The following is a 26,145-nucleotide window of genomic DNA, read 5'->3' on the forward strand; positions in this document are numbered from 1 at the left end:
TGGTTATCAGAGGCTAGAGACTGTATGAGAGAGGGGGTTGAGGACTAAGTTATAGTTAGTAGGAGTAAGAAGTTCTGGTGTGCTATTGCCTGACAGCCTGTAGATAATAATAATGTATGGTACATTTCAAAAAGCTATATGAAAAGACTTTGAATATTTTCACCATAACAGAATGATAAGAGTTTGAGGGGTTAGATATGTTTACCCTGATGTGAACATTACATAATGTTCTGTTGAAACATCACATGCACCCCCAGAAATAGGTGTACGTTTTATGTATCAGTTAAAGGCTAATATAAATTAAGAGAAAGAATGTCATACTCATTGATACAATTGCCTGACATTAAGTTTTTAAAGGTTAATAATAAAATCTCAAAGTTTCATATTCTAGTTTTTATTCCCAGGGTTGACACAGGAGATAAACTAAAATTGACTGATGTTCAAGGTTTGTTTGTTACTGAAAATGATTCATGAATTTCCTGCCAGTTACACAAACTTAGCTTGCTTTATATAAGCCTTACTTCATAAGCAAGCTTGTTCATCAACTGCGACGTTAGTTTCAAGAAGACTTTGCTAGGTGGCAGATACTGATAGCTAAAATAGTTTGACATTTCAGATTCCATACATATCATAAAGCCAAGGACCAATGTTCTGTGGTCTTTTAGGTCACATCTGGGCCTTTTTAATTCCCAAAACCCAAGCTGTCATGGCTACCTTATTGTTTCTGTCTGCTACCACACCTAATGTAAGGCCTTGATCTTTGGGGGAGCTCCAGCAATGACTGTAGGTTTGAACTGAAGGTATTTAGCAAATAGAAGGTATCACTATGTATGCGCCAAATACAGCAGCACCAAACTATATAAGACAATTATTAATAGATATGAAAAGTCAAATAAGCAAATAGAAGGTCACCGTGTTTTATGTTTGCACTGAGAATATAAAGAATGAAAACAAAAAATATCATACATAATTTCACCCGGTCCACTGTTAATATTTTCACGTACCATATTTCCTCATTAAGATGAATGCCATGTGAATGGTTTAGATATTTTACTTTTCCATTTACTATTACATTGTATTTTATAATACCAATGAAAGTTATTTAAATATAACCTGGACAGCTGCACAATGTCCATTCTCCAAGGAGATCATTATTTATTTAACCATTCTGGTATTTTTTTTCCAGTTTTTCTCTATTAAAAATCAGACTCAGTGTAATTCTTTGACCTAGTTTCTGATAATTTCCTAGATTAGTTCCCTAGAGACAGGATTACTGGAACAAAGAGTGCAAACATTTAAAAAGCTGTCCATACATGTTGTCAGGTCGCTGTTTGGAAAGATTGTGCCAATGTGTAGCTCCAACAGAAAGAATGCTGTTATTTTAATGCTATAATTAAATACTGTTCTTTCCCCCCTGCCAGTCCTGGGATGCAGAGAGAATATTCAAGGAGGCTGAGAAGTTCTTTGTGTCTGTTGGTCTTCCTCATATGACTCAAGGATTCTGGCAAAACTCCATGCTAACTGAGCCAGGAGATGGCCGGAAAGTGGTGTGTCACCCCACAGCTTGGGACCTGGGGAAGGACGATTTCAGGTAGCTGAGCTGATACTTAAAGTGCAGATATTATGGGAGACAGTGAAACCAGGCAGTCCTTCTCTGCTTCTCTGAGCACAGAGAGGATGAATTAACTCTACTCGAACTGAGGCTAGGAGTCCATGAAAGAACATGTGGGGTTTTCTTTTTTTTTTTTTTTTTTTGGTTTTTCTCTGGTACCGGGAACCGAACTCATGACCTTGCACTTGCCAGGCAGGCGCTTTTGCCGCTGAGCTAAATCCCCAGCCCCAACATGTGGGGTTTTCTGGGGATAGATTACCGGCAGGCCCTAACTCGAACCTTTAGACAATTTGCCTCATTTTGAAATATTGTATGCCCATTAGAGTTGTATGATCATGGGGATGGTAGTGCCCCCATTATGAAAGGTTTGGTGCTGAGAATTATGGAACATGGAGTGACTCAGATACTAATCTCTGTGTTTCTTTCTTGTGAGTGAAATGTCATAAGTGATTGCAAAGCTGGGATAAAGGGAGAAAGGGGTACATGTCATAAGCAAAATACAGAATCCTTTATGGGATACTGGGAGAAAATTGGCCATACCTGGAACAGGAGATAGGCTAAGGCAAGGCTTTGTGGGTGGCGCTGGAATTTGGCTTAACAGACAAGAAGGTTTTGGACAGGCACCTGGGAGGGCACCAGGCTGGGAGAAGAGCAGAGGACTCTGCTTGTTTCTTTTCCTATTAGTATGAGCAAAAGAATAGGACTCCGCCTTGCCCAGCACTTTATATTGAGCAATAGTACGTAAGCACAGAAGAGGCAGGAACTCAAGAGTCGATGGTGAGTAAGTCTTGGAAAGGGAATTCATGCTACCAAAACTTCAAACAGTTGTATTATCATGATGAAATGCAATTCAACGAGATTCATTGTAGTATTGCTCGTTCTTGTGCAGAATCAAGATGTGCACAAAGGTGACAATGGACCACTTCTTGACAGCCCACCATGAGATGGGACACATCCAGTATGACATGGCATATGCCATTCAACCTTTCCTGCTAAGAAATGGAGCTAATGAAGGATTTCATGAAGCTGTTGGGGAAATCATGTCCCTTTCTGCAGCTACACCTAAGCATCTGAAGTCCATTGGTCTCCTGCCACCTGATTTCCAGGAAGATAGTGGTATATATTTTTTCATGGCTTGTTTTGGGTATTTATTACTATGGTGTGGGATAAAGTATGTATTACCAGGTGTAGGAAATATTTACTTTTTGCCACATCAGATATAAGATATGTATGAGTAACTAGGAATTACTACCGGTAAAAAACACTTTGGAAGTATATACCTGAACATGCCAATTTGTGGTTTTGTACTCTTGAACAAGCCATAAGAGAGGGAACCAAATGAATGGTTTTGAGATCATAATAAATGTCAAACAGAAGCTTGTTGGATTCTTTTGAAAATGCTAAAACAGTTCCACAGAGTTGAAATATCTTGTCCAAGATCATCCAGCTAATTGGTGTCAGACTTCTGAGTAGATGTTTTTGGTTCTCAGGAAAAACTTCCCCAAACGTTAGAGCTAGCACAGATTCTAAACAACGTTTTAGAAGTAAGGAAACTTAGAAAAGAGAAAGTAGCTCAATATCAGAAAGCAACATAAGGGAGGGTAGGGTGGGAGAGGGGAGCAAAACTGATCAAAATGGGACATGTATATGTACCACTTCCCCAAGAGGAATATAATTATTACGTATAGCAAACACATACACAGCAGTAGGTCCAGAATCAAAGCCTTAATCTAAAGCCTTTCCCACAGCATCATGAAAAGCAAAGTGCAGCTTAGAATTTGAGAGTTCTTAAAGAATAGGTGAAAAAATATCAAAATTGCAAGGGACTGAGACATTTCATTCAATTAGTGGAGGCACACACTTCCCCTGTAGCACCCCTTCAGATTCCTGCGGTCCTTCACCTTCTTTGCCCAAGGCAGCCCATTTCTCCTTGGATGGCCTGGATTTGATGAACAAGACAAATGTTTAGGAGATTTAAATTCTTCAGTGAAGATGTGATTTTGATTTTTTAGTGAAATCATGATTTTGATTTTTTCCTTGTAAAAGAAGGACAGTTAGAGCCTAATGGTGTCTCCTCTTCCATGTATTTCTCTCCCCTTATTTTCGCTATTTGCAATTTAACCATCGGTTCCACTGGCTGGAGCATTTGGTCAATGAGTTCAAGGTCATGAACTTCATCCTTGTATGGGCAATTCTTTTTGCCTCCATCTCCGGCTCCAGACCCTTGGTGATCTCATGATGAGCTGAGAGTAGGCCAGGGTAAAACTATCAGTAAGTCTGGAATAGTTGTTGTAAGCCCAGACCCAGTGGATTATAGATTAGTAGTGGTGTCTTTCCAGGAAGAAAGCAACAAAGGAAAGAGTTAGCAGCAAACACACCTACTTCCTACATTTAATATATCATTCATTCAAGCTAATGAACACTTACTTGTTTTATCGTTATTAACATTCCTTGTTAGCTGGCAAAGATGATGGAATCACTGTATTTCTTAAGATAATCTGACATATAATTAAACCACTGGTTTGAAAATCTCTTGCGCCTTTCCTTGCCCATGATTCATGAATGATGTTAAACAAATCAATTCTTTCTTTTCTTCCTTCCTCTTTCTCTCCCTTCTTTCCTTTCGTCTTTTTCTGCTTTTTTTTCTCCACATTATTATTGAGCACATACCATGGACAAGATATTTCTACAGACACTAGAGATTCAGTGATGTGCAGAGTGGATAGCATTCTCCTGTTGACATTTCAGTGAGCTGTTTTTGTACACTAGAGGTGAACAAAAATCTGCTACCTTTTTTTCCTTTTATCTCTGATAAAGGATAAAAGAGAATTACATGACTTGTGAAAGCATTTAAAATTCACAATAAGGAAGACAGTGAATGAAAGTACAGTGAAAGTACATCTCACTTTTGTTATCCACTGGACGGTGTCCTCCAGGGAGGCTCTTTTATTTATTTATATTTCAATTAAATTTACTTTTAGCTGGCACATAAAAATACAAAATTGTGCACATTAATGGGGCCACATATGGTGTTTCAATACATGTATGCATTGTGTAATGTTTCAATCAGAGGAACCATATCTCTTCAAATGTTTATCATTTCTGTGCAGTGAAACCTTTCAAATTCTTTTCTTCTAGCATTTTAGTTTTTCAGTGCTGAGAATAGAACCCCGGACTCCATGCATGTTAGGCCAGAGCTTTACCCCTGACCTCTCTAGTGCTCTTCTCGCTTTTTGAAATGTCAGTACATACTGCTATCTATAGTCAACCTACTGTGCAATAGCACAATATTTTTTATTTCTCCCATCCTTGGTTTACTGGCTTTCCACCACATCTGTTTAATATTTGCTTATTTACCGAGGACTCACAGAAGGCATTATGGAACAGACACTGGAACTAGGTAGACAGTTTTGAATGGCACATTAACAGTCCCTGGCCTTGTGGAGATTTCAAGAATAAACAGTGTGCCTGGAAAGAAGATGACATGGTCCCAATTAACTCCGATAAGGGATGTTTAACCAAGGCAATTGAAACCAACAAAAAATAGGATCAGGGTTAACTCGCAGGACTGTTCTGTTCCAGGACTTCACCTTATTCCAAATCCCTTACCAACAAAATGAATATATACATGTTAACATGTCCATTGTCAATATTTCTCATGTTATCGTCTGTACAGTAAGTACATGTTGAGATTATGAAAGTCCTTTTTAACATAAAACATCTACTGTCATTTTCATCTTAATATTTGTCCTTTCCCATTTTCTTTCAGAAACAGAAATAAACTTCCTACTTAAACAAGCACTCACGATTGTTGGAACTCTGCCCTTCACTTATATGTTAGAGAAGTGGAGATGGATGGTCTTCAGGGGTGAAATCCCCAAAGAGCAGTGGATGAAAAAGTGGTGGGAGATGAAGTAAGTGGTGGGAAATGAAGGTGCAATCAGTAAAATAGCTTCTCATTTGCTATGTATTTAAAACCATTTGATTGGCCTGCACGCGCGTGCGCGCGCGCGCACACACACACACACACACACACACACACACGCACACGCACACGCATAGACTTGCCTGCCTCCTTTTAATTCTTTTAGTTTCCATTTGGGTGCCATCTCCACAAATAAAATTTCCTTTGCCCTACCCCTTATCTTGAGTCAGGTGACACTATTTGATACTCTATCATAGGGGCTGAGTCACTCATTAAACTATGATATTATTTAGGAGATGATCAATTTACTCACTTTTATGTATTTTTCTAAGTAAAAACGATGACCTCACAGTTTGGGCAATGAACTGGGGATCCAACACTAATCATTTCAGGTGTGGTCCTTAACTCCCCCCAACTTGTAGTCAAATAAAAGGCAGGATGTGGAGGATAAAAGCACTGCAATGTGTGATGTGAAGGAAGGCTACAGGGCCCAATGATGGTCTAGGGGGAGAGCCAAAGCCCAGTTTGTGGGGTCATATGAAGAGGCTTCCAAAGTGAGTCTTGAGAAAGGTATGAGAATTAATCAGGTGTGTACGGAAGAGAAGAGAGACTTTCAGGCTAGACAGAAACTAGCATTGTTAGGCAACTGCTGGTGACCCACTTGAATAGTTGCAGCACTACATTGCACGTCACTGTATCCCAGGTGTCCTGAACAATGTCAGGAGCATACAGATGTGAAATGAATGGGATTTGGAGAAATAATTATGAGGAGAGATGAGAGAGAGAGAGAGAGAATATTTTCTCCACCACGTACGTCAGAGCCTTGTAATTTTTGTCTTTGTTTTTCTTATTTTTCCTTTTTGAAGTGATGATCTCATGTGTTACATTTGATTCCATATCTATACATTTAAATCAGTGTCATTCTTTCTCCAAGATTTTTCTGTATGAACATAAATCTTGCTTGGGAGGAAGGACGGAGGAGTGTGTCATTTCCTTGAGTTTGAGTATTGCTTCTGTTGTTTACACCAACCCACAACGATAGAGGAGAAATGTATATCTTTTAAACAATGTCAAATACATACTTTTTTTTCTGGCTGACCAAGTTTTTGATCTCTCTTAGTTTATTTTCAAGGTATATGAATCAGACATTAAAAGTAACTCAGTCATACATGAATGTTTCCTTTAGTCATTCAACAAATAGAAATGAAGTCTCTCCTTAAGGTTAAGCAGCATGTTTACCATTGAAACTAAACATGATGGAAGACACAACCTCATGCTTTAGGAGCTCAAGGGTCTAAGGCCAGAAAGAGTTGTGTGTGACTAACTGCAAGTAGTGGAGACACAGCTAGAAAAAGCTAAGGGAGGTTGAGGGGTTAATCATGATAGAAGGTGGTTGATATCAGGGGCATGTTTCAGGAGGGTGGACATTTGAGCTAGCTCTGAAAAGTAAGTAAGATTTCCATTTTACAATATCATATCTGCCAGGAGCACATGAAGTATGGTTCCTGAGAGGGAATTATCAGGGCTTTATGAGTTTTATTAAATAAGTTTTAAAGATATAGATGTTTTCCAATAGTATATTTTGGTTGAACTCAATAAGACAAACCATGCAAAAGGTGTACTTTCTGATATTTTACTGTTCTTATTTCATTGGACAACCAATTCTAATATTGCTTGATGACATTGCATTAGTTGTACCCAACTTTACCTCCTCATGATGGTTGATCCACAATTAACACTCTTTGTTTTTCTTTCCAAAGACGAGAGATAGTTGGAGTGGTGGAACCTGTGCCTCACGATGAGACATACTGTGACCCTGCATCTCTCTTCCATGTTTCTAATGATTACTCGTTCATCCGGTAAATGACCATTGTCTTCTCCCTGTTCAGCTTGTAGGGTTTGTGCACAGTTGTGCTAATAACAGAGAAATAAGTCCCACCGAAGTGATAATTATAATTTTTGTATCTCCACATCCTACCCCAAGTTCAATGTAGATGATCAATTTCAATATAATGTAACCCGCCAATCAGTTGGGTTAAGCACCTGTGAGCTCTTTCCCCATCATCCAGGAATCAATAGTATCAGCAGGAGAAACAAGAAGTATTTTGTTTGTCTTCTTGTTACTGCCAAGTTTCACCATGTATGTGATGAACATTTTTAACTTAAAGTCTAAAAACATGCATTCTTCACCTATTAGCCCGATATCTTAAATTTGTTGGGCCTCAGTTTCTCTATTTGTGAAATGGAAATAATATTGCCAGCCTGCCATAGGGACTGATTGGCATCATCTAAATGAAAGGGCTGTAACTCTACAAAACAATACAAACGTGAGCTAACATCTAAGAGTGTAATTACACTGCCTTGTTTATCAGCTGGTACATAAAATGCAAGTAGATTGTGATGTGCCTGTAGAACTCATGATTGGGTCTTTCTGGAGAGAGATCTGACTAGTATTTCTTTGTTTACTTGAGCCCCAGAATTTAAATATTTGCCCCAATCTACGACTCTACCACAGTAACTAAATGTGGGGCTGCTTTTTTGTTTCTTTGTCTTTTGTACAGGTATTACACAAGGACCATCTACCAGTTCCAGTTTCAGGAAGCCCTTTGTCAAGCAGCTAAACATGTGGGCCCCCTGCACAAATGTGATATCTCAAATTCCACAGAAGCTGGACAGAAGTTGCTGTAAGAAATACCTCAAAATGTTGATCTTTTCCTAGTATCCAGTATCATTTATTTCTATGCCTAGTTTTGAATTTGATTTCTTTTGGGGAATCTCAAAATTTTCTCTTCCACAAAGCACATGTTTAATTTGTGATCAGACAAAAACCTAGACCATGAGATGGCTGGGCGGGCCACTTCCTCTCTCCACGCCATACTAAACAGCTCTCCTTGTAGTAAGTAGAAAACGAGATTGAAGGATTCATTAATATGCCTCATTTTCGTATCAGCCAGGAGCAAGTTTAGCCACATCAAGGAAAGTAAACCCCAGATCATAAATATAAATATACATATGTCTGGACTTTCAAAGGGCCCTGCTTTTCTCTGTTTTTCATCTAGCAACATGCTGAGACTTGGAAAATCAGAGCCTTGGACCTTAGCGTTGGAAAATGTTGTAGGAGCAAAGAATATGGATGTAAGACCGCTGCTTAACTACTTTGAGCCCTTGTTTACGTGGCTGAAAGACCAGAACAAGAATGCTTCTGTGGGGTGGAGCACTGAGTGGAGTCCATGTGAGTACGCTGAGTCCCCATATTTTGCATCACTCTCTGTCTTCTTTCTCTAGTGTCCTTTGGGCCCTGTTTAGGGGGCCTGTCACCCAGATGAGTACGTGTTCTCTCTGTGTAGAACCTGCTTCTGGCTTCACTCCACATTCTTTCGAGTGTTTTATTAGTCTCATGTTTAAAATAAAAGAGTGTTACTGTTTCTGGTCCGCTACACTTGAATCTTGCTCTTCAAACACAAATACTTAATAAACATGTAAGGCTATTATCTCTTCTTTTTGGAAGTTACTTTTATATTTCTAAACACTGTGTTTATGTTGTTATTTTGCTGTTGGTCGGTTTTAGACCTACACTTCTCTCTCGCAGTAAAGCCTTATCATGACTTTTAAAGTAGTTATCGATGTTTCTATCACTCTGCCTGCAGAATCAAGCAGTGTACTCTTGTATCCTATCTTATATCTTGTAACTTTTTTGCCCCTGTGTTTCTACTTGCTGTAATATTTTGGTCATATCCAATTTGCTATCTACATTGCATCTATTTTTTTTCCAATTATTCCAATGTATCTATTCTTTTCAGTCTCATTTTCTTCTTAGAAACTTCCCTCTTGGAGTTTTACACCCTCCTGTCCCAATCTAGATCATGATTTTCCTCCCAGGTTATGTCTTTGTCTTTCTCCTGGGCTGAATCCACTCTTTGCTGGATTCTAGGTCTTCTGTCTTGGATGATCTGTTGTTTTGCTGGAACACAGTCTCCCAATGATTGAGCAAGGGCCTATCAGGTGGGAGGATCAACTATTCCCCAGAGAGGCTTTCACCACACCTTACTGTTCCTTCCCCACATTTTCACTCCAGTAGCCGCTTCCTACCCTTAGCACTACCTGAATGCTAAGCTTCTTTGGGATTCTCTGGTTCTTTTTGGGTCTGTCCGTAATGCTTCTGACCAAGGTTTCCTATTCCCTCAAAAGCAGTTACTCCTCTCCTATCATTTTCTGTTTTCCAAAGGTATGTTTATACCTTTACAAAATTCCTTTACTATCGCTTTAGTGGGACCTTAGGAGAGGAAGGAAATAAGCACATATGGTCCATCTGACACCTAAACCAACAGTCCATGATTTCTCTTTAATCAGATTCTGGAGAAAGCATCAAAGTGAGGATAAGCCTAAAATCAGCTCTTGGAGATAAAGCAGTGAGTATCCTGGATGGAGCACCTGTTATTTCCTAGTGTACTCTTCTCCCTTAAATAGCACACAATATGCCCATTCCAGTGTGATCTGTCTAAAGGAAGAGAGGCCACATGGTTCTTCTCTTCAGGACTCGAAACCCTAGATTCTGGCCTTCAGCACTTTGATGTTTTACTAGTTCATTTACTATTGGATAGGCAATGCCTATTTTTTACTTATTACATTGAAGGGCTTATGCAGATCAGTGTGAACACATCTGTACCAATCCTTAACTGTCAAATATCCAATCTTCCACTTCACTCAGCACTGTTACTTGTAGTCAAGAAGAAGGATGTGATATTTTGAGAGGTTGTTTGTTTTTAGAAGTAGTATGACTACAGGTCATTTTGTTTATTTTAGTAAATCTTCTATACCTTGGTTTTGTTCAGAGTGTAGTCCATAGACCAGCTACATTTGAACCACTGACTTCCAGATGCATATTAGGGTAACAAAGTGTTTTACAGGAGAGTCTTATTATTTACACCTTCATGTGAATTAGTTTCCTCAGCAACTGCTTGCTCTTGATCACCTATCTCAGGTGATCCAGTCTGAGGAAGTGCAGTACTAGCTTTGATCGGAAAGCGGAGAGGACAAGTCGTCCCAGGCAGACAGAGATAAGAGGCCTGAGTGGGGTTGGTAACCAACACCAAGGCTTTTCAGGTCTAGAAGTCAACCTGGGACTAGCAGATAAAATAGTCCAAGGTGCAACAGAAAACTCTTGTCTCATTGTATAGATCCGAAGACTGTGTTCTACCCCCTTACTTTTCCTGAGATGTTCAAGACTCAAACACACTTTCAGGATAATTTTTATAGATAAGCAAGATATCAAAATAAATTGCACAGGAGTAGGGAAATGAAAACTTAGGGCCGGGGACATGGCTCAGTGGCTCAGCCCCTGCCGGGCAAGTGCAAGGTCCTGAATTTGAGTCCTGATACCAAAAAGAAAATGAAAACTTAAGACAGTTACAAATCAAGATCCTTCCCAGTTGTCTTTTTCTCCCTTAACATGTGTGCTCAGGTTCTCTTTTCATGCAGTGAGGGATTGGTAAATAGTCTTCGGAGACCTTGATGTTGGAACAGTGTAAGGCCGATTTACTGAGCAACACTCTGCTTTGATAAGACCAAAAACTGGACTTTTAGCACATATACTCTTTGGGGCCAGAATAGCTGCAGGTTCAAGCTATTTCGTGGTGAATGTCAACTAGATATATGGCCTTATTTTGAGAACTTAGCCTTTAAACAGTTTTAAAACCTGAAAATAGTATAAAAATATCATTAATCACAATACTAATGGTATTTTTGTTACTATCAGGTAACTTTCACCTCCCCAAAGCTGAATAAAACCAGGCTGAGGTGAATGTAACAAATCTTTTGTGAAATCCTATTATACATTTTTTTCTTTGTCCTAAAAGGGAAGGGAGAAATGAATCATGTGCCATTCATTGATCTCTACTGCCAGCTGCTGGAGGAAAGAACGACTGCTTTCCCACTCTTAGCAAGTTTTTCAAAAGCTGTGCGAAGAAGCAAGGCATTTGTTTAGAACTAGAGAACAAGAATGGGTCACCATGTTGTTTAGAACATGTTATTTTTTCTTTAAATCTCAAATTTCTTTTTTGTACTTATATATGTATCTGAGAACTTCCTGTTAACATAAAACTTTGTCCACACAGTATAGACATTTTAAGCAAAACCAACGTTGGGCTGACTCCATCTATAAACCTTGCTCAGGCTGTTTATGCCAATTTAGGTAAAATTAAAGTGAAAGGACTATTGAGCCCAATGGAATAGTAACAATGATGTTTGAGGAATACCAGGTGTGAAATATACCTTATGGTCCCTACTGAACAGTGTTTTTCTTCTGAACTTGCAGTACGAATGGAATGCTAATGAAATGTACTTGTTCCGGTCATCCGTTGCATATGCCATGAGAGAGTATTTTTTAAAAGTAAAAAACCAGACGGTTCCTTTCAGGTGAGTTCATTCTTAGGTTTTCAAGATCTCCAACCAGCAATTCCTTCCCTTTAGAGTCTGAGGAAATATTCTGCTTAAGCTTTCCTCAAGTGAAATTAGGAAAAGCCTCCTAATAACTTCTGAACTTTGTTGGCATCCTGGAATTTGGGTCACTCCACTTAGGGATGGATGTGGTTTATTTGTCTTGTGGATGGCAAGGACTCTGTTCTAATTATCAGCTCGCTCTTCTTTAAATGCCCTTGCCCACACTGAGCACTGCAAGACAAGGAAACAGAAATTTCTGCCTTCACTGAACTTATATTCTGGGGTGTGTGTGTAATATATAAATGAAATACAGTGGAATTGCATGGTAATAACTTCTAATGGGAAAGGAACTAGGGAATGCTGGTGTGTGTGTGTGTGTGTGTGTGTGTGTGTGTGTGATGTTAAGTTTTAACCAAAGTGGTCAGAAAGAATCTCACTAATATTTGAGTAGATACATGAAGCAAGATCACTCTGACAGTTATGAGAGCACAATCTTGTCACATTGTATATTAACAGCTACTTACCTAAAAAAATACCCAAAAACTTCAGCCATGGATTAAACACAACATTTTTTGCTGGTTGGGGCCTGTTAGGGAATGTAAAAATACCACCCCTGTCTGTGGTACTGGGCGATTCTGCCCACCATATTTGTATTGGTCACCTTCCCATTGCTGGAGTAAAATGCCTGACACATCCAGTGCAAAGGAGAAAAGCTTCATTTTGGCCCATAGTTTCAGAGTTTCAGTCCATGGTTGATTGACTTCAAGACAGACACATCATGGCAGAAGGGCCTGGTGGAGGAAAGCTGCTCACCTCATGGCAGCCAGGGAGAAGATCCAGGGGCCAGATATACCCTTCAAAGGCGTGCCCTCAGTGATTTATTTCCTCCAACTGGGCCTTACCTCCTAAGAGCCCATTCAGCTCTGACCTCATCAGTAATGAGGTCAGCACTCGCATGATCTAATCACTTTCCAGAAGTGCCAACTCTGAACACATGTGACTTTTGGAGGACATTTTATATCAAAGCCTTAACAAAGCTTATCGCAATCCTAGCTCACCAATGATTCCTTGCTGATTCTCTTGATCCTTTCAGCTGGGAATATTTTTCGTCATTGAAAAGATGTGGCTTTTACATCATAACTGAACAGATAGGGCTAAAACAATATCAAACTTTTATGTAGTTGATTTCATGTGCTTTAGGCAGTGTTAACTTTTTTTGAAAATTGTATCCCCCCATTTTTTTTCCCTGCCCTGTATCTATCCTGTGAGCCTCTCCTAATCTCCTTTTCGCCAGCAGGGGAAGGCTTCACTTTCCTTATTGTGTCCTAGGTGCCACAAGGAATGATGTTCCTTCTGTTTCTCCACAGGGAGGAGGATGTATGGGTGAGCGATGAGACACCCAGAATCTCCTTCACCTTCTTTGTCACCGCACCTAATAATATATCTGACATCATTCCTAAAAGTGAAGTTGAAGATGCTATCAGGTGATATTTTACTTTCAAATTGTATGAGGGTGAAGGGTTTAACCAATGAAACAACGATAGCTAATATTTAGTGTGCATTTCTGTGTGATAGGCATTGTTCTGAGTCATTTGCATGTTTTACTTTGTCCCACAAATTTGGCTTTCTGTTTTTGTTTTTGTTTTTTTTTCCGGTACCAGGAATCGAACTCATGACCTCGCGCTTGCCAGGCAGGCGCTGTGCCACTGAGCTAAATCCCCAGCCCCAAATTTGGCTTTTAATTCCAGAAGAATCCAATAGCAACAGAATTGTCTTCCTTTAGGTTCCTCCAGTTGCAGGCCTTCAGACAAGAACTTAAGTATAAGTAGTTTATTTGGGAGGCACTGGTAGGAAAATGAGAAGGGAAGGAAAACAATCGATTATACCGTATCAAGCAATTTACCACTGTTGGTAACTAGAGCTCAATCCTGTCAGGCAACCCTGGGGACTGTAGAATGTGCACCCGAGTTGTTCCATAGAAGGCTGAGAAAGATGGGGTATTTATTCATCCCCTCTAATCAGGCTGGCTGGAAACTGCTTTCAGGTGACATTAATTCCCCAGCATTTCTGGCCTGCAGGCAGGGCATATTTTGTGGTTTGACAATGCTCTCAGGCAAGAAGTAGGTGCTGGCTAAAGACAGCCAGACTAGCACGCATGACAAATGCTAAGCGTAGAGGAGACATGGCAGGTGTTACTATCATTTGCTATAGGGACAGTGATGTAGGGTTCATGTAATTGTCCAAAGCCTGAAACTGGGTAGGCAACGGGATTCCTTAGACGTTGGCTGTCCTCCACATTAGGCAAAAGTCTTACTATGGGCAGTGAGTTTCTTAGAAGAAATAATTTGTCTAACTTCTCTGGCTTCTTCCTACAAGACAACAGGAAGGGAGAGTGGATTGACTTTGTAGTTGGTGCCCTTGTCATTAAAAAATAGGCTTAGTATACCCACTGCTACTGGGCAGCTCACTAGATGAGCCTTTTGCGCTCCATCAGTGAGTCCTGGTTACCTTTGAAAGCAGATCTAAGACCAGCTGGGCAGGGTGTGCCTAGACAACCTGGCTTGCTTGGGCTATATGACCCAACCACACTCACAGATCCGCTCACTACTTCCGAAAGACTTGTATTTGTCTTAGGAAAAAAATACTGGCTGAGATCATCATAAAAAAACCTTCCCTTCCTGGATAGGCAGCTGCAAGCTACAAGGGGATCTCAAACTTTTTTCCCAGTATGACTTGAGAAATGATCCCCTGAGGTTGGCAGGAGTTACATGTTTCATTCCACTTTGACTTCCTGCCCTCTCCGGTGGACTCTGACCTCCGGACCTGGGCTGTTCCCAAGGGTAGCAGGATGTGATTCTAGACACTTGGATCTTCAATTCAGAATATCCTCCATTTCACTGTTTTTGTTTTAAAATAATCCTCACCCTTTTTTTTTTCCATGAAATGTAACCATTTCCCATACCAATGCCAGAGAAATGGCAAAGATTCCTTTCCTGTGTAACTCCCAGTGCTGCCAAGTACCAACCATTTTATTTGGAAAATTCTCTTACCGGTACTTGGGTATAGATTGTGAATCATTTGTAGAAGAGGGATATCCAATTGTCCTCTTCCATTATTTTGTATAAAGTGGTTGTAGATGCACTGACAAATGGGAAATTGCCAAATATGCTAACTTTGCCTTTAACAAGCAGTAAGTCACAAACGCCCAAACATCAACCATGTGCACATTTGCACCTTTGTAATACAATTTTCCAATCAAGCTATTGACAAACTTCATTTCTCTTACAAGGTCTGAAAGGTACGTAATTGTCAACAATTCTTATCTTCATTTAGATGTGATTACCTACTTCGATTTCATTGTTATGTTAAGGGATATATTCTTATGATAAGCCTTATCAAATCTTTCTGCAAAGATTTAAGAAGTAAATAACTGTACACAATTTTATTTTGCCTAAATGTCCTGCTTACTGTATTCTGCTTTTGAGAATAGGTTGTCCCGGAGTCGTATCAATGATGTTTTCCGCCTGGATGATAACAGTCTGGAGTTTCTGGGGATTTATCCAACACTTAGCCCTCCTTATGAGCCACCTGTCACCATATGGCTGATTGTTTTTGGAGTTGTGATGGGATTGGTCGTGCTTGGCATTGTCATCCTAGTCATCACTGGGATCAGAGATCGAAGGAAGTAAGTGTTCTTTTCTAGACTTAACCTATCTTAAAACAGAAAGATTTAGGGGGTACAATTGGTAAATGTGCCACAAATAGCAGGTTATATAGGCCAATTAGTTGGACAAGTTTTCACCTGAAAATATTCCGATGCATTCCCTAGAAACTTACCAGATGGTTTCAGCACTTTACCTGCCTAGCAATCCCACAGAGTACGTATCTAGCCTGGGGTTCATTAGTGCTCTAGTAAGCTTCATCCCAGCCATGGTGTCATTTCTCTGCTGCAGAGAGGCACTACAAGCTCAGCACGGGTGGGTGGGCTTGGAGAATTGTCCTCGATGCTGAGTGTCTCTTAGTCTAGAAGTGACACTAGAGACTGGGTGATGGGCTCAAACTATCAAGTCATTCAAGAATGAGCTCTGATATTTGCTTCCAAGTGCTGCTCTTTAGTCACCTTTGTCCCGCCTTGGGGAGTTCAAACTCCATGTCATCTTAGTTCATGGTCGGGCAATCTCGTTTGTTGTTGAGTTAAGGATCGAAGTTCACTGAAATCTCATTTCTAGTTTTGCTTTGCCACTAGATTATTTTCTCACTTTGAGAAAGAACTGACCTTTGTTAAGCTTATGAAATAGTTTAATAACATTTTATAGCACCTAAAAAATTAGACATGGACTAGGTAATGTAGTCATACAGTTAAATTTTAGTAAAATGCAAAAGGACACATAAAGAGTCTGTGTTATTCTTTGCCTACAAGTTGGCTTACTAAAGCCAACCAAAATTATCCATTTCTTAGAGATACAATGGCACCTTGGTTCATGAACTTAATTCATCCCGTGATTCTGGGAAAGATGGTCCCCTTCATGTTCATGTGGGAAAGATGGCTGTGGTGATGTTCCTCACCCAATGCAGAGTTCACAAACAAAAACAAAATTTTGCCAAATGCTTCTGTTTGCTAACCACTTTGTTTGCAATCAAAACCATTTGTAAACCAAGGCACCACTGTATATAGTTATATGTCCTTTTGTAGTACATGCAAACTATGTACAGTGTTCTGCATATTTTTATTTCCCACTTAATATATTTTAGAGATCTTTCCATATTAGTTGTACAAAGAGTTTCCCTTTTTTTCTGCAAATGTGATTTCCCATTTTATAGAAAGACTGTAAGTTTGTTAACCAGTCCTCTATTGCTGGGCTTTTATGTTGTTTCCAAATATTTGTGTCCATAAAAATGGTGCAATGGCTTAAGAAAGGTAGTTCCTTGTGTTTGCTGATATAGCTACAAGGTAAATTGTAGAAGCAGGAAAGCAGTTTCAAAGGCAGTGTGCCCTTCTAATTTTGATAAATATTGTCATCAATAGAGGGTGAGTCAGTGGATACCAATCTCACCAATTTATGAAAGCTTTTCCCCCAATCCAAACCCCGTATCATCAAATTTTCTGATCTTTATCAGTCTGGTCAGTGAAAGGTACCCTTCCAACATCACTGTATTAAGGTGACTTTGTTTTATTTAACAGGAAAAGTCAAACAAAAAGAGAAGAGAACCCTTACTCTTCTGTGGACATTGATAAAGGAGAAAGTAATACAGGATTCCAAAACAGTGAGGATATTCAGACTTCATTTTAGAAAAAGCTGTCTTTTTCCTCCTAAGGTGATTTTATTATAAACAAATGTTAGTTTCATGGTATAGAAAATATACAATTATAAAGATGTCATTAAATATCAAAACTATGGCTGTGTTCAGGAGAAGTTGGCCAAAGACGCTATGACTGAGGAGTGGGCATCTTTATTGATATTGCTTTCAGTATTTATTTCTGCCTCAGAACTTGACTTCTCTTCTGTTTCCTCATGTTTATATTAGAATAAAAGAGAGGAAGTATGTCTTTGGCTTCCCAGGCTGTCCAGGGGTAGTGGAAATGCAAATGTCTGTTGAGTAACTAGAGTTGGATTGCAAAAAGGATATGTCACTATGTCATGGGAGCAAGCGCTGGACCTTTGTAAAATCCATGCTGGTAAACTGGTGGGGCTGCAGGGATTGAGATGGGACCCACTGTTCACTTTTATTTAATCCAAGTGAGAAGGATGAAGGATGACATGCTTTATTTACATAAACTTAATTCAAGCTCTACAGTAATGTGCCCACAGTGATATTTCAATGGACCATGCTTCTTCAAGGTGGCAGGGCTAGAGAAGGAAGAAAGGAGAATCTGGAACACAGATAGGGGATGCTGTCTTTTCACTTTCAAGTTTCTTGGCCAACATGTCTGTGAGAACACAACACTAGCACAAGACCTCCATAAAACCCCAGAATATGCCTGAGAGAAACTTGCTTTCATTTTTCTTTAACTGTAGAGTGATTGGAAATTCCAACCACCTCTGATGTGAGCACCCAATCTCTTAAATTTTTATATTTAGCCACGATGTCTGATTAGTGCTGAGCACAAAGCATTTGCTCAATAAACACTTATTAGATGTAGACACCCCTATGGTATTCTGCATATGTATGTACTGGGGCTTCTGTCTATTCTGTCTTCACTTCCATGGGCAACACTGTCACCTGACTGTCTGCAACCTTTGACCTCCAGATGACTTAGGATGAATTCTAAATTCCCAAATTTCTATATTAGACCAAGAAATTGTAAAGCCAGTTAAAAAAGAATTGTGTTCAGAGTGTATACACTGCCAAATTAGGAGCCAAACCTAGTACCTCAGTACTGCTTTTATATTTTTCAGAGTGCTTAGCCCAGTTCTGAGTACAGCATCTACCACATACTTGGGGACTTATTAAAACTAGACTAAGTAGATTAACATGTCCAAACTTTACCCATTAAATCATACTATGTTATGGCCAGAATAATGCTAGAGTGACTTTGCACTTAAATTCAATGTGATAATGGTAATAGTGAATCAGTTAGCCAGGTCAGGGGAGAATGACTTTCAGAATCCCCTATAAAATAGCCTCAAGATAATCAAATGGGACTGGGTCATTTGAGGCTCTTTTAATTGTGTGATTGTAGCAATGATAGACTTCTTTTTCTTTGCCTGGGACCCATGCCCCTCCACTCAAGTTTCCTTAGTACAGCCTGTCTCACCATCTTGCTATTCACTGGGCCCATAGCTTGGAGGAGCATGCAATAGCATTTTCTCCTTATTTGCATAGCCGTTTCATCGACAACAGTGCCCAGTTGTAACACAGAAACTAGGAAAACCTGCTCATTTCCCTGACTTAATCTTGTGGGTTTTTCTAACCAGTGCAGTCCTCATTTTGCCTACCAGGTAGGGCTTGTGGTCCTACACTAGTGCAACAGCATTCTCTGAGAGGATGGCAACTCTACAAAGACGGTCCTGTACCCAGGCCAAGGTGAGAGCTGGCAAACTATGGCCCATGGGCCAAATCCTGCTCATCACCTGTTTTTGTAGACCTGTGAATTTACACTGATTTTTGTAATTTCCAATGGTTGGGGAAGAAAATAGAATGATATTGTAGGACATATAAAAATGATATGAAATTCAAATTTCAGGGCCTATACGTAAAGTTTTATTGGAATCCAACCATAGCCATTCATTTTCATACTGGCTAGGGCTGCTTTCTTGCTACAAAGTACAGCTGAGTGGTTGATAGAGCGATAGTGTGGCCTACAAAACGTCTTTCACAGGCTAATTTTGCTGAGCCCTGGGCTATAAGGAAGCAGAGATGAAATGAAACCAGAAATGTGAAAACTTAGAAATGGGTCCATGTGGCGCTCAGAGCCCTGAGGAACATTTATTTATGGAATCTGAAGCTATTCTCTGAGTGTTTCCTTTCTGAGAATTTAACTATCTTTTATGGGGTCTGGTCTACATGGGAAGTAATCAGGCTAGAAAGGGCAGGTGCTGCCTTCTTCATCCATGATGTTCCTCAATGAATTATTCTTCTTCATCTGAGAGCCATCCCTTCCCCACTTAGGTAAAGATGGGGTCTTTGAACCAATCTCTTCCTTATACACCCACTCCCAAGTCACAATAAAAACTGAGAAACCACTTTTTCTATGTCTATTGTATTGCAACCTTTCTTTTTAATTAACTCAAGTTAATGTGATATGAATTTTGCTTGACTTTGTGTTTGACTTTTTCCTGTTTGACTTTTGGATTTCACATAGTAAATGCTTTATCTGAATCTGCTCTCTGACTTGTCCTTGGGAAAGTTTTAAAATCACAAATCTGCATCTCTCTTCACTCCTTAGAAAGTATAAGCAGACTCTTGGTTTAAAATTACAACAATAAATACGCATATCACCATAAAGCACAGTTGAAACACATTTTAAAAATCATTATGAATATTTTAAAATAGTATGAACATTCTTCCTCATTGGGCTCCTCCCGGCATCAATGGACCTATCTTCTGATAAACCTCTCATAGCATCTTAAATTCTTGCTTGATTTAATTGTTGGAGCTTCTAAGCAAGGCTTTGGCTTCTTTTCATAGCAAATAATCCTGTATTGTTTGAATTTTTGCAATAAGCATGTATTACTTTTGTTATAAAGCAGACATTTTTCAAAGATCAAATCTACAAAAGTAAGAGGGAGAAAGGAAGAAATCTTGAAGAGGGAGATCAGAAAGAAAGGTCAGCAATGTGTGGAACAGGTTGGTGTTGTACAACACCTGCGTGAGTAGGATGCTTGATGCCCCGCCCAACGGTGGGCCCAGTGAGGAGTATTTCCTTTTCCCTTGGGGAGGAAAGAACCTGGCACCCAGAGAATGCTAAACAAATCAATAGATGAATGTATAGATGTCCTAGTGGTTATTTTCAAAGTTACATTTCATTGTACACGGAAGGTCATGTACCTCTTTTAAAAGCAGAAGACTATTATCAGGTGTTAATTCTCTTTAAAACGCAAGAATCACTAAGTGTCAGGAAACAAATAAGCAAGAGGGAACATTTGAGCTAGCCAATGGGAGAGAGAATGAGTGGGATGAAAAAGGGTCTGGCTGTCTCTTAAGGGGGTACTATTAATTTTTATCTGAAAAATAGCAGTAAGGCTTAATTGGGGTGCTGTGTTACTATAATAGTGCCCTCCACATAAACTTTCCCTCTCCCTTCTTGACATTATAAGAGAGACAATGAAATATTCTGAGATAAAACCTATAGGTCAGCAGCAGGCCATAAAGGAGGGCATTCTGAGGAAAAGTTTAAAGGTAAAATACCTTTTAGAACAGCCATGAGAAACTAAAGTAGTACTTCTGTATCTTTAAGATAGAAGCCTGAAACAGAGACTGCACTGTCACATGAGTCTGAAACCCCAGAGCCCCAAACTCAAAAAATGTGAAATGACAGTCTTCAATCCTAGAACTAAGGCCATGGTTACACTGAGATATGACTGATAATGGTTAAGGTGAATGCTAAGGGAAAAGGCATCAAAATTCCACGTTAGCATCCTTTTGCAACGAGCGCACCAGATCTTTTGTTATTATAATCACTAACACATGTTAATTATTTAAATTCATGGGTTTGACGAAATATAAGACCTTAACCATGGCTATGTTATGTCTTTGTCATTACAAATAGTTTTATTTTACTGTCATGTTCCCCTTAAAGTGCTTGTGTTCAGCTAGAGGCCAGAGTACTTTGTCTTCCACAAAAAGGGACTATTTCAGAGTCTCAAGCATGTACTGCAAAAGACACATCTGAGGAATTGATTAAATAACTTAAAACCATCCTGCTGTACTAAATCAAGGTTGCCAGAAATCTAGTGGAGAAGCTAATAGATTCATGAAATTGCTGACTCAAACTCTGCATAAACTTTTACATTTTCCAAGAAGAAAATTTAAATAAATGAGCTAAATTTGATGTCTTGCATCCCCCATTTGTTTAATAGTTTTTAAATTGCATACTATTTATGTGAGACATACTCACTACATTGTGTAATAATGTCATTTAACTTTAATATTATATCTGTATGCATACTGACATAAAGACTCATTGTTCTGATGGGAATATCAGATGGAACTTGTGCCATTTGGATTGAATTATGGACTGGGTAACACATAATGAGGTGTCCTAGGACAGTTCAGTATGACTCCATCAGCAACATCTGGGAGCTTGTTAAAAACACAAACTCACAGTCCACACTCAGATCTGCTCTAGCAGAAGCGGGGGCGGGGGTGTTCCGGGAGTCTGTGTTTTAATAAACTCTCCATTTGATTTGCATGCAGTTGAAAGCTTGATACCACTGAAACATGAAGGCAAAAGTCCACATTTCTGTTTTTGATAGTATATTTAATTATCAGGATAGTGAGATGAGGAAAAAAAAGAAACAGTATCCAACAAGTAATTTTTAATGCTGCTCAAACCTTACACATAATACAAACCCTCTCTATATTGCAATATGAAAACATACTCCTTATAGGCTGGGAAGTGCTATATTAAGAGCAGCATAAATAAAATTACACATTTGACCTAAATTTCATTGAAATTTGTGTTTTCTACTTTGTTCATTTCTATATAACAAACAACACACAAAACACTATTAAGAGTGAGCTAACTTACATTGTACCTGGCTACTTTCCTTAAAAAGAATGAAAATGTTGGCCAATCGCTATACTCATTCTCAGCAGAACACTTAATTTCTCCTTCAGGGCTTGTCTTTTTCCCGAAGCGGTTCAATGGAAGATAGGAGTTGCTGAAATGTAGGACGCTTTTCTGGAAGCTAAATAAAAGAAAAATCCAATGTTTTAGATGATGAAATTTATGAGTGAAAAGAAGAAATATAGACTATTTACACTTTAGTCTAAAGCTCTTAAATTTTAAAATCTGGGAACATGGCAGATATTTGTGCTACAGTCAAAAGCAAGGCAGGCAAGCCTGCTGTAGCCACCACTCTTCCCATCACATGTATTAACCAATACATTGAAAGTATTAACCAATGCAATCAGAAAGAGAGAATAATTACACCCCAGAAATGAGAGCAGAAAAAGGAAAATTATCTTTATTTGCCCAGGACGCTATTTATACCTGGAGAACTCAAGATGATCACTGATAGAACCAACCGAAACAATGAAAGAATTCACTAGAAGAGCAGGATATAAAATTAACATGCAAATCAATAGCTTTTGCATATACCTATAATAACCAGTTGGAAGGTATCATGGAAGAAAAAAGTTCAATTATCATAGCAACAGTACAAAAATAAAATACTATAAAGCTATATTCCTTAAAAATGAGGAAAACTTTAAAACTCTGCTGAAAAAAACAAGTACACTTTTATGTATTTTTAAAAAGCATCCTTTGTTCTAGAATACAATATTAGCATCATAAATAGCAAATTTCTCAAGTTAAAAACTACGTACAATCTTCTCAAAAATCTAAATGAGTTTGTTTCAAGCTAAGCAAATTTTTTGATCCTTTAGTTTGATCCTTTAGTTTATAGATTTTTAGTTTTAGTTTATAGATTTTTTTAAAGTATGCAAAATGGCTAGGAAACTATAATGAAAGATGAGTAATGGGGAAGAGGTGCTCGGGTACATAGCATTATAAGGTCTCTCTATAATTATAATGTCTCATATAATTAAAACATGGATAGAGAGACCAAAGAACAGAAGAGGAACTCCTGAAATAACCCCAAATACATAAGGAAACTTAGAATAATATTAGGGTGGCATTTTACTATCACTAAGGTAGTATCTCTTCTCTGGGGATGAGATGGCCTTTCAGTAAACAATGCTTCCAACAACTGGATAAGCATTTAAAATAATACATTTGGTGCCATATTTCATACTGTATACTCTAACAAACACAAACTAGTTCAAAGATTTGAGTAGAAAATAATGAAACCATAAAAATACAAGAGAAAAAACTAGGAGATCTCCATTATACACTAGGAGTGAGAAAACCTAGGTAACTATGACTTAATTTTCAAAAGCAGTAAAGCAAATACAGGTATATTTAGCTATTTTTTGAAAAGACTTTTATATGGCCAAAACAAAAATTAGTATCAGCCAAATTAAAAAAATAAGTGACAAACTGGAGAAAATATTGGAAAATACTGACAACTGATAGCTACAATTAATAAAATATTAATATTCTTAATCTATAAACAGATCCTTAAAACTTGCTAAGAAAAAAGGGAATGATGGTTCTGAGAAACTAAACTGCAACTTTTATCTACCAAATTTTAGCAAAAATTAAAAAAAGTTGGCAATGTGCTCCATTACCAAGGAAAACAGATCGTTACCTACATGGCTGGTGAGCAATACCCAAGAGGAGCAATTCAGATGCTCCATTTTCTGTAAGAAAGAGAAACAAAAAACACACACATACAAATGCTCAAAGAAATTCCAGAAAGATAAATCAGAATCTAATGAAAAATTTCAATATTCTTTTCAATTTTTTGTTGATTTGAAAAGCTGTAAAGTGAAATATAAAAATGAAGGGAAAGGCAAATCTACAAACTCTACTGCAGACTCTTTGCTTGGGTGTTGTCCCCATGCAAACCCCTCTTCAAGGATTCTGCCACAACTCACACAATTTTAGGAACAGAGTGTGGGAAGTAGGGGTTCTTCTCCATTTAGGGCCCCTGTCTATCTGATGGTGCAGTTTTATTTCCAGGAGCCAGAGTAAGGAATGCCAGGGGGTTCCTGGCTTCAACTGAAACAAAACAAAACAAAACAAAACAAAACAAAACAAAACACCAAAAACCAAAAACCAAAAACCGAAACCAAAACCAAAACCAAAACCAAAACCAAACCAAAACCAAAACAACCCAAAACCTTGTTTGCTCTTTTTCATCTGCCGGTGACCAGGTAGGTCAGCCTGGCTGTGGGCAGCAACAGAACTCTAACTCTACTCAGACCAAGTCTGACCCTCTAGTGCTGCCTGGGACTCTCAGACACTATTTTTGGGGTCGAAAACGGTGGGGGAAACTTAACTATATACTATTCCAAATGCCATAAGGTGGGAAATTACAAAGTACCCACATTTCAGGCTACGGGGCAGATACTGTTACTACTGCAGCCAGCAACTCTGGCAAAGAGACTATAGGCTCCTATACAAGAGATTAGGGACTGTTTAAATTGTGTGTATCAGTTTATCCCTAGCTCCAAGCATAGTGCCTGGTATATGGGTGGTTTGTAATCATACATATATACATATATATATTTGTATACAATAATAATAAGCACAAACACTATGTATCATGCACTGCTCTAAGAACTCAATAATATGAATAATATAATAATAATATTAATTCATCCAATCCACACAATGGTCCTATGAAGTAAATACATTTGTATATATTACATTAGAAGGCTCATACAGGCTCGTATAGCTAGTAATTGATCAAGGCAAGATTCAACCCAGACATTCTGTTTCCAGAATCCACGTGTGTAACTACTGCACCAATTTGCTTTTCACTAGTTATTGAATGAGTTGGTGAGTGAATGTGGCATTAGATTCATCCGTCAATAAGGAAATACATATTGGTTAAGACCTATGAGCTCATAATGTTCTGAAAAATCTTCTTTTATAATGTCACCGCTCAAAAATTCTCAACGGTTCCTCACTGCCTATGAGAAATAAAATCCACATTCTTCATGTCATTCAGCTTGAAGAATCTGGACCAAACTTATTTTCAGTGCTTCCAACAGTGGCTCCAGCCAAGAAGGCCATGCTGCTCCCGGCCTGCACACCTTTGCTTGTGCTTTCTCAACTCAAATACCAAGGGAATTTTACAGATTCCTTGATTCAGCTCAGTAACCAATGTATTCAGGAAGCTGCTTTCTCCCCTCTGAGCTTTTCTTCTTTCTATTTGATTATCTTTCCAATTTGGATGCATAAGTATCAACTGCCTGATATTTTCAATTGCATTGAGTGTGTGTGTGTGTATGGGTCTAAAGACTTTGAATTCAATGGGATAAAAAAATGGAACCTCAGCTGTGTGTGGTGGCGCATGCCTGTAATCCCAGCACTTGGGAGGCTGAGGCAGGAGGATCGTTGAGAGTTCAAGAGCAGCCTGGCCTACAAAGTGAGCTCAAAGCGAGCCTGAACTGCATAGAGAGAACCTGTCTCAAAAAGACCAAAAAAAAAAAAAAAAAGGAACCTCAGACTTCTTTATTGTCTCTCATGAATTCTATGAACTTGATGCTTTGCAAGTTAATTCCCCACAACTTTAGCTCCATGTCTTCCCTATAAGAGTCCCATATCTTTCACTGGAAGGGAATGCTTGTGTTCAGTGTCTGGTAGGCAGGAGGAGAGACGACTGGATGGTGCCTGCTGTGTGTTCTCCCATGTGCTCAGATGTCCTCTGTTACACATGTTCTGCTTGAGAAGAGACTCCATAGCCTTGCAGTTAAGAGGCTTAGATTGTCTCTTACAAGCTATGTGATCTTGGGCAGGTCACTTAAGCTCTCTGGGCCTCCAGTTCTTCTCCTGTTTTAGCAGTAACAGCACCTAGTTCATAGTGTGGATTCTGATGAATAAACAAGGTAATATTTACAAAGTTCTTAGAACAGTGCTGGATATAAGTTTTTC

The 26,145-nt window shown here is 38.8% G+C and overlaps 2 protein-coding genes across 7 annotated transcripts in view; one reads left to right on the top strand and one right to left on the bottom strand.

The window, feature by feature from the left end:
* The window catches only part of Ace2 (angiotensin I converting enzyme 2), a 52,477-nt gene that overhangs the window by 24,976 nt on the left and 1,356 nt on the right, over window positions 1-26,145 (top strand). Inside the window, exons 9-19 of one of the 3 annotated variants that reach the window (XM_013506975.1) lie at window positions 1,422-1,591; window positions 2,502-2,728; window positions 5,382-5,526; window positions 7,298-7,396; window positions 8,099-8,221; window positions 8,597-8,769; window positions 9,888-9,946; window positions 11,851-11,951; window positions 13,343-13,459; window positions 15,466-15,660; window positions 17,158-17,291. In XM_013506975.1, coding sequence (XP_013362429.1) covers window positions 1,422-1,591; window positions 2,502-2,728; window positions 5,382-5,526; window positions 7,298-7,396; window positions 8,099-8,221; window positions 8,597-8,769; window positions 9,888-9,946; window positions 11,851-11,951; window positions 13,343-13,459; window positions 15,466-15,660; window positions 17,158-17,266 — 1,518 coding nt within the window. In that variant the 3' untranslated portion in view covers window positions 17,267-17,291. 3 annotated transcript variants of the gene reach the window in all.
* Bmx (BMX non-receptor tyrosine kinase) overlaps window positions 21,877-26,145 on the bottom strand; it is a 51,521-nt gene continuing 47,252 nt past the window's right edge. For all 4 annotated transcript variants that reach the window (XM_005409163.2, XM_013507004.1, XM_005409162.2 and 1 more), the window contains one exon: window positions 21,877-22,327. In XM_005409163.2, the coding sequence (XP_005409220.1) occupies window positions 22,253-22,327 (75 nt within the window). In that variant the 3' untranslated portion in view covers window positions 21,877-22,252. The remainder of the gene's footprint in view (window positions 22,328-26,145) is intronic.

This window comes from Chinchilla lanigera, unplaced genomic scaffold (genome assembly GCF_000276665.1).
Source record: "Chinchilla lanigera isolate Chin_1 unplaced genomic scaffold, ChiLan1.0 scaffold00118, whole genome shotgun sequence".
NCBI classification, from domain to species: Eukaryota; Metazoa; Chordata; class Mammalia; order Rodentia; family Chinchillidae; genus Chinchilla; species Chinchilla lanigera.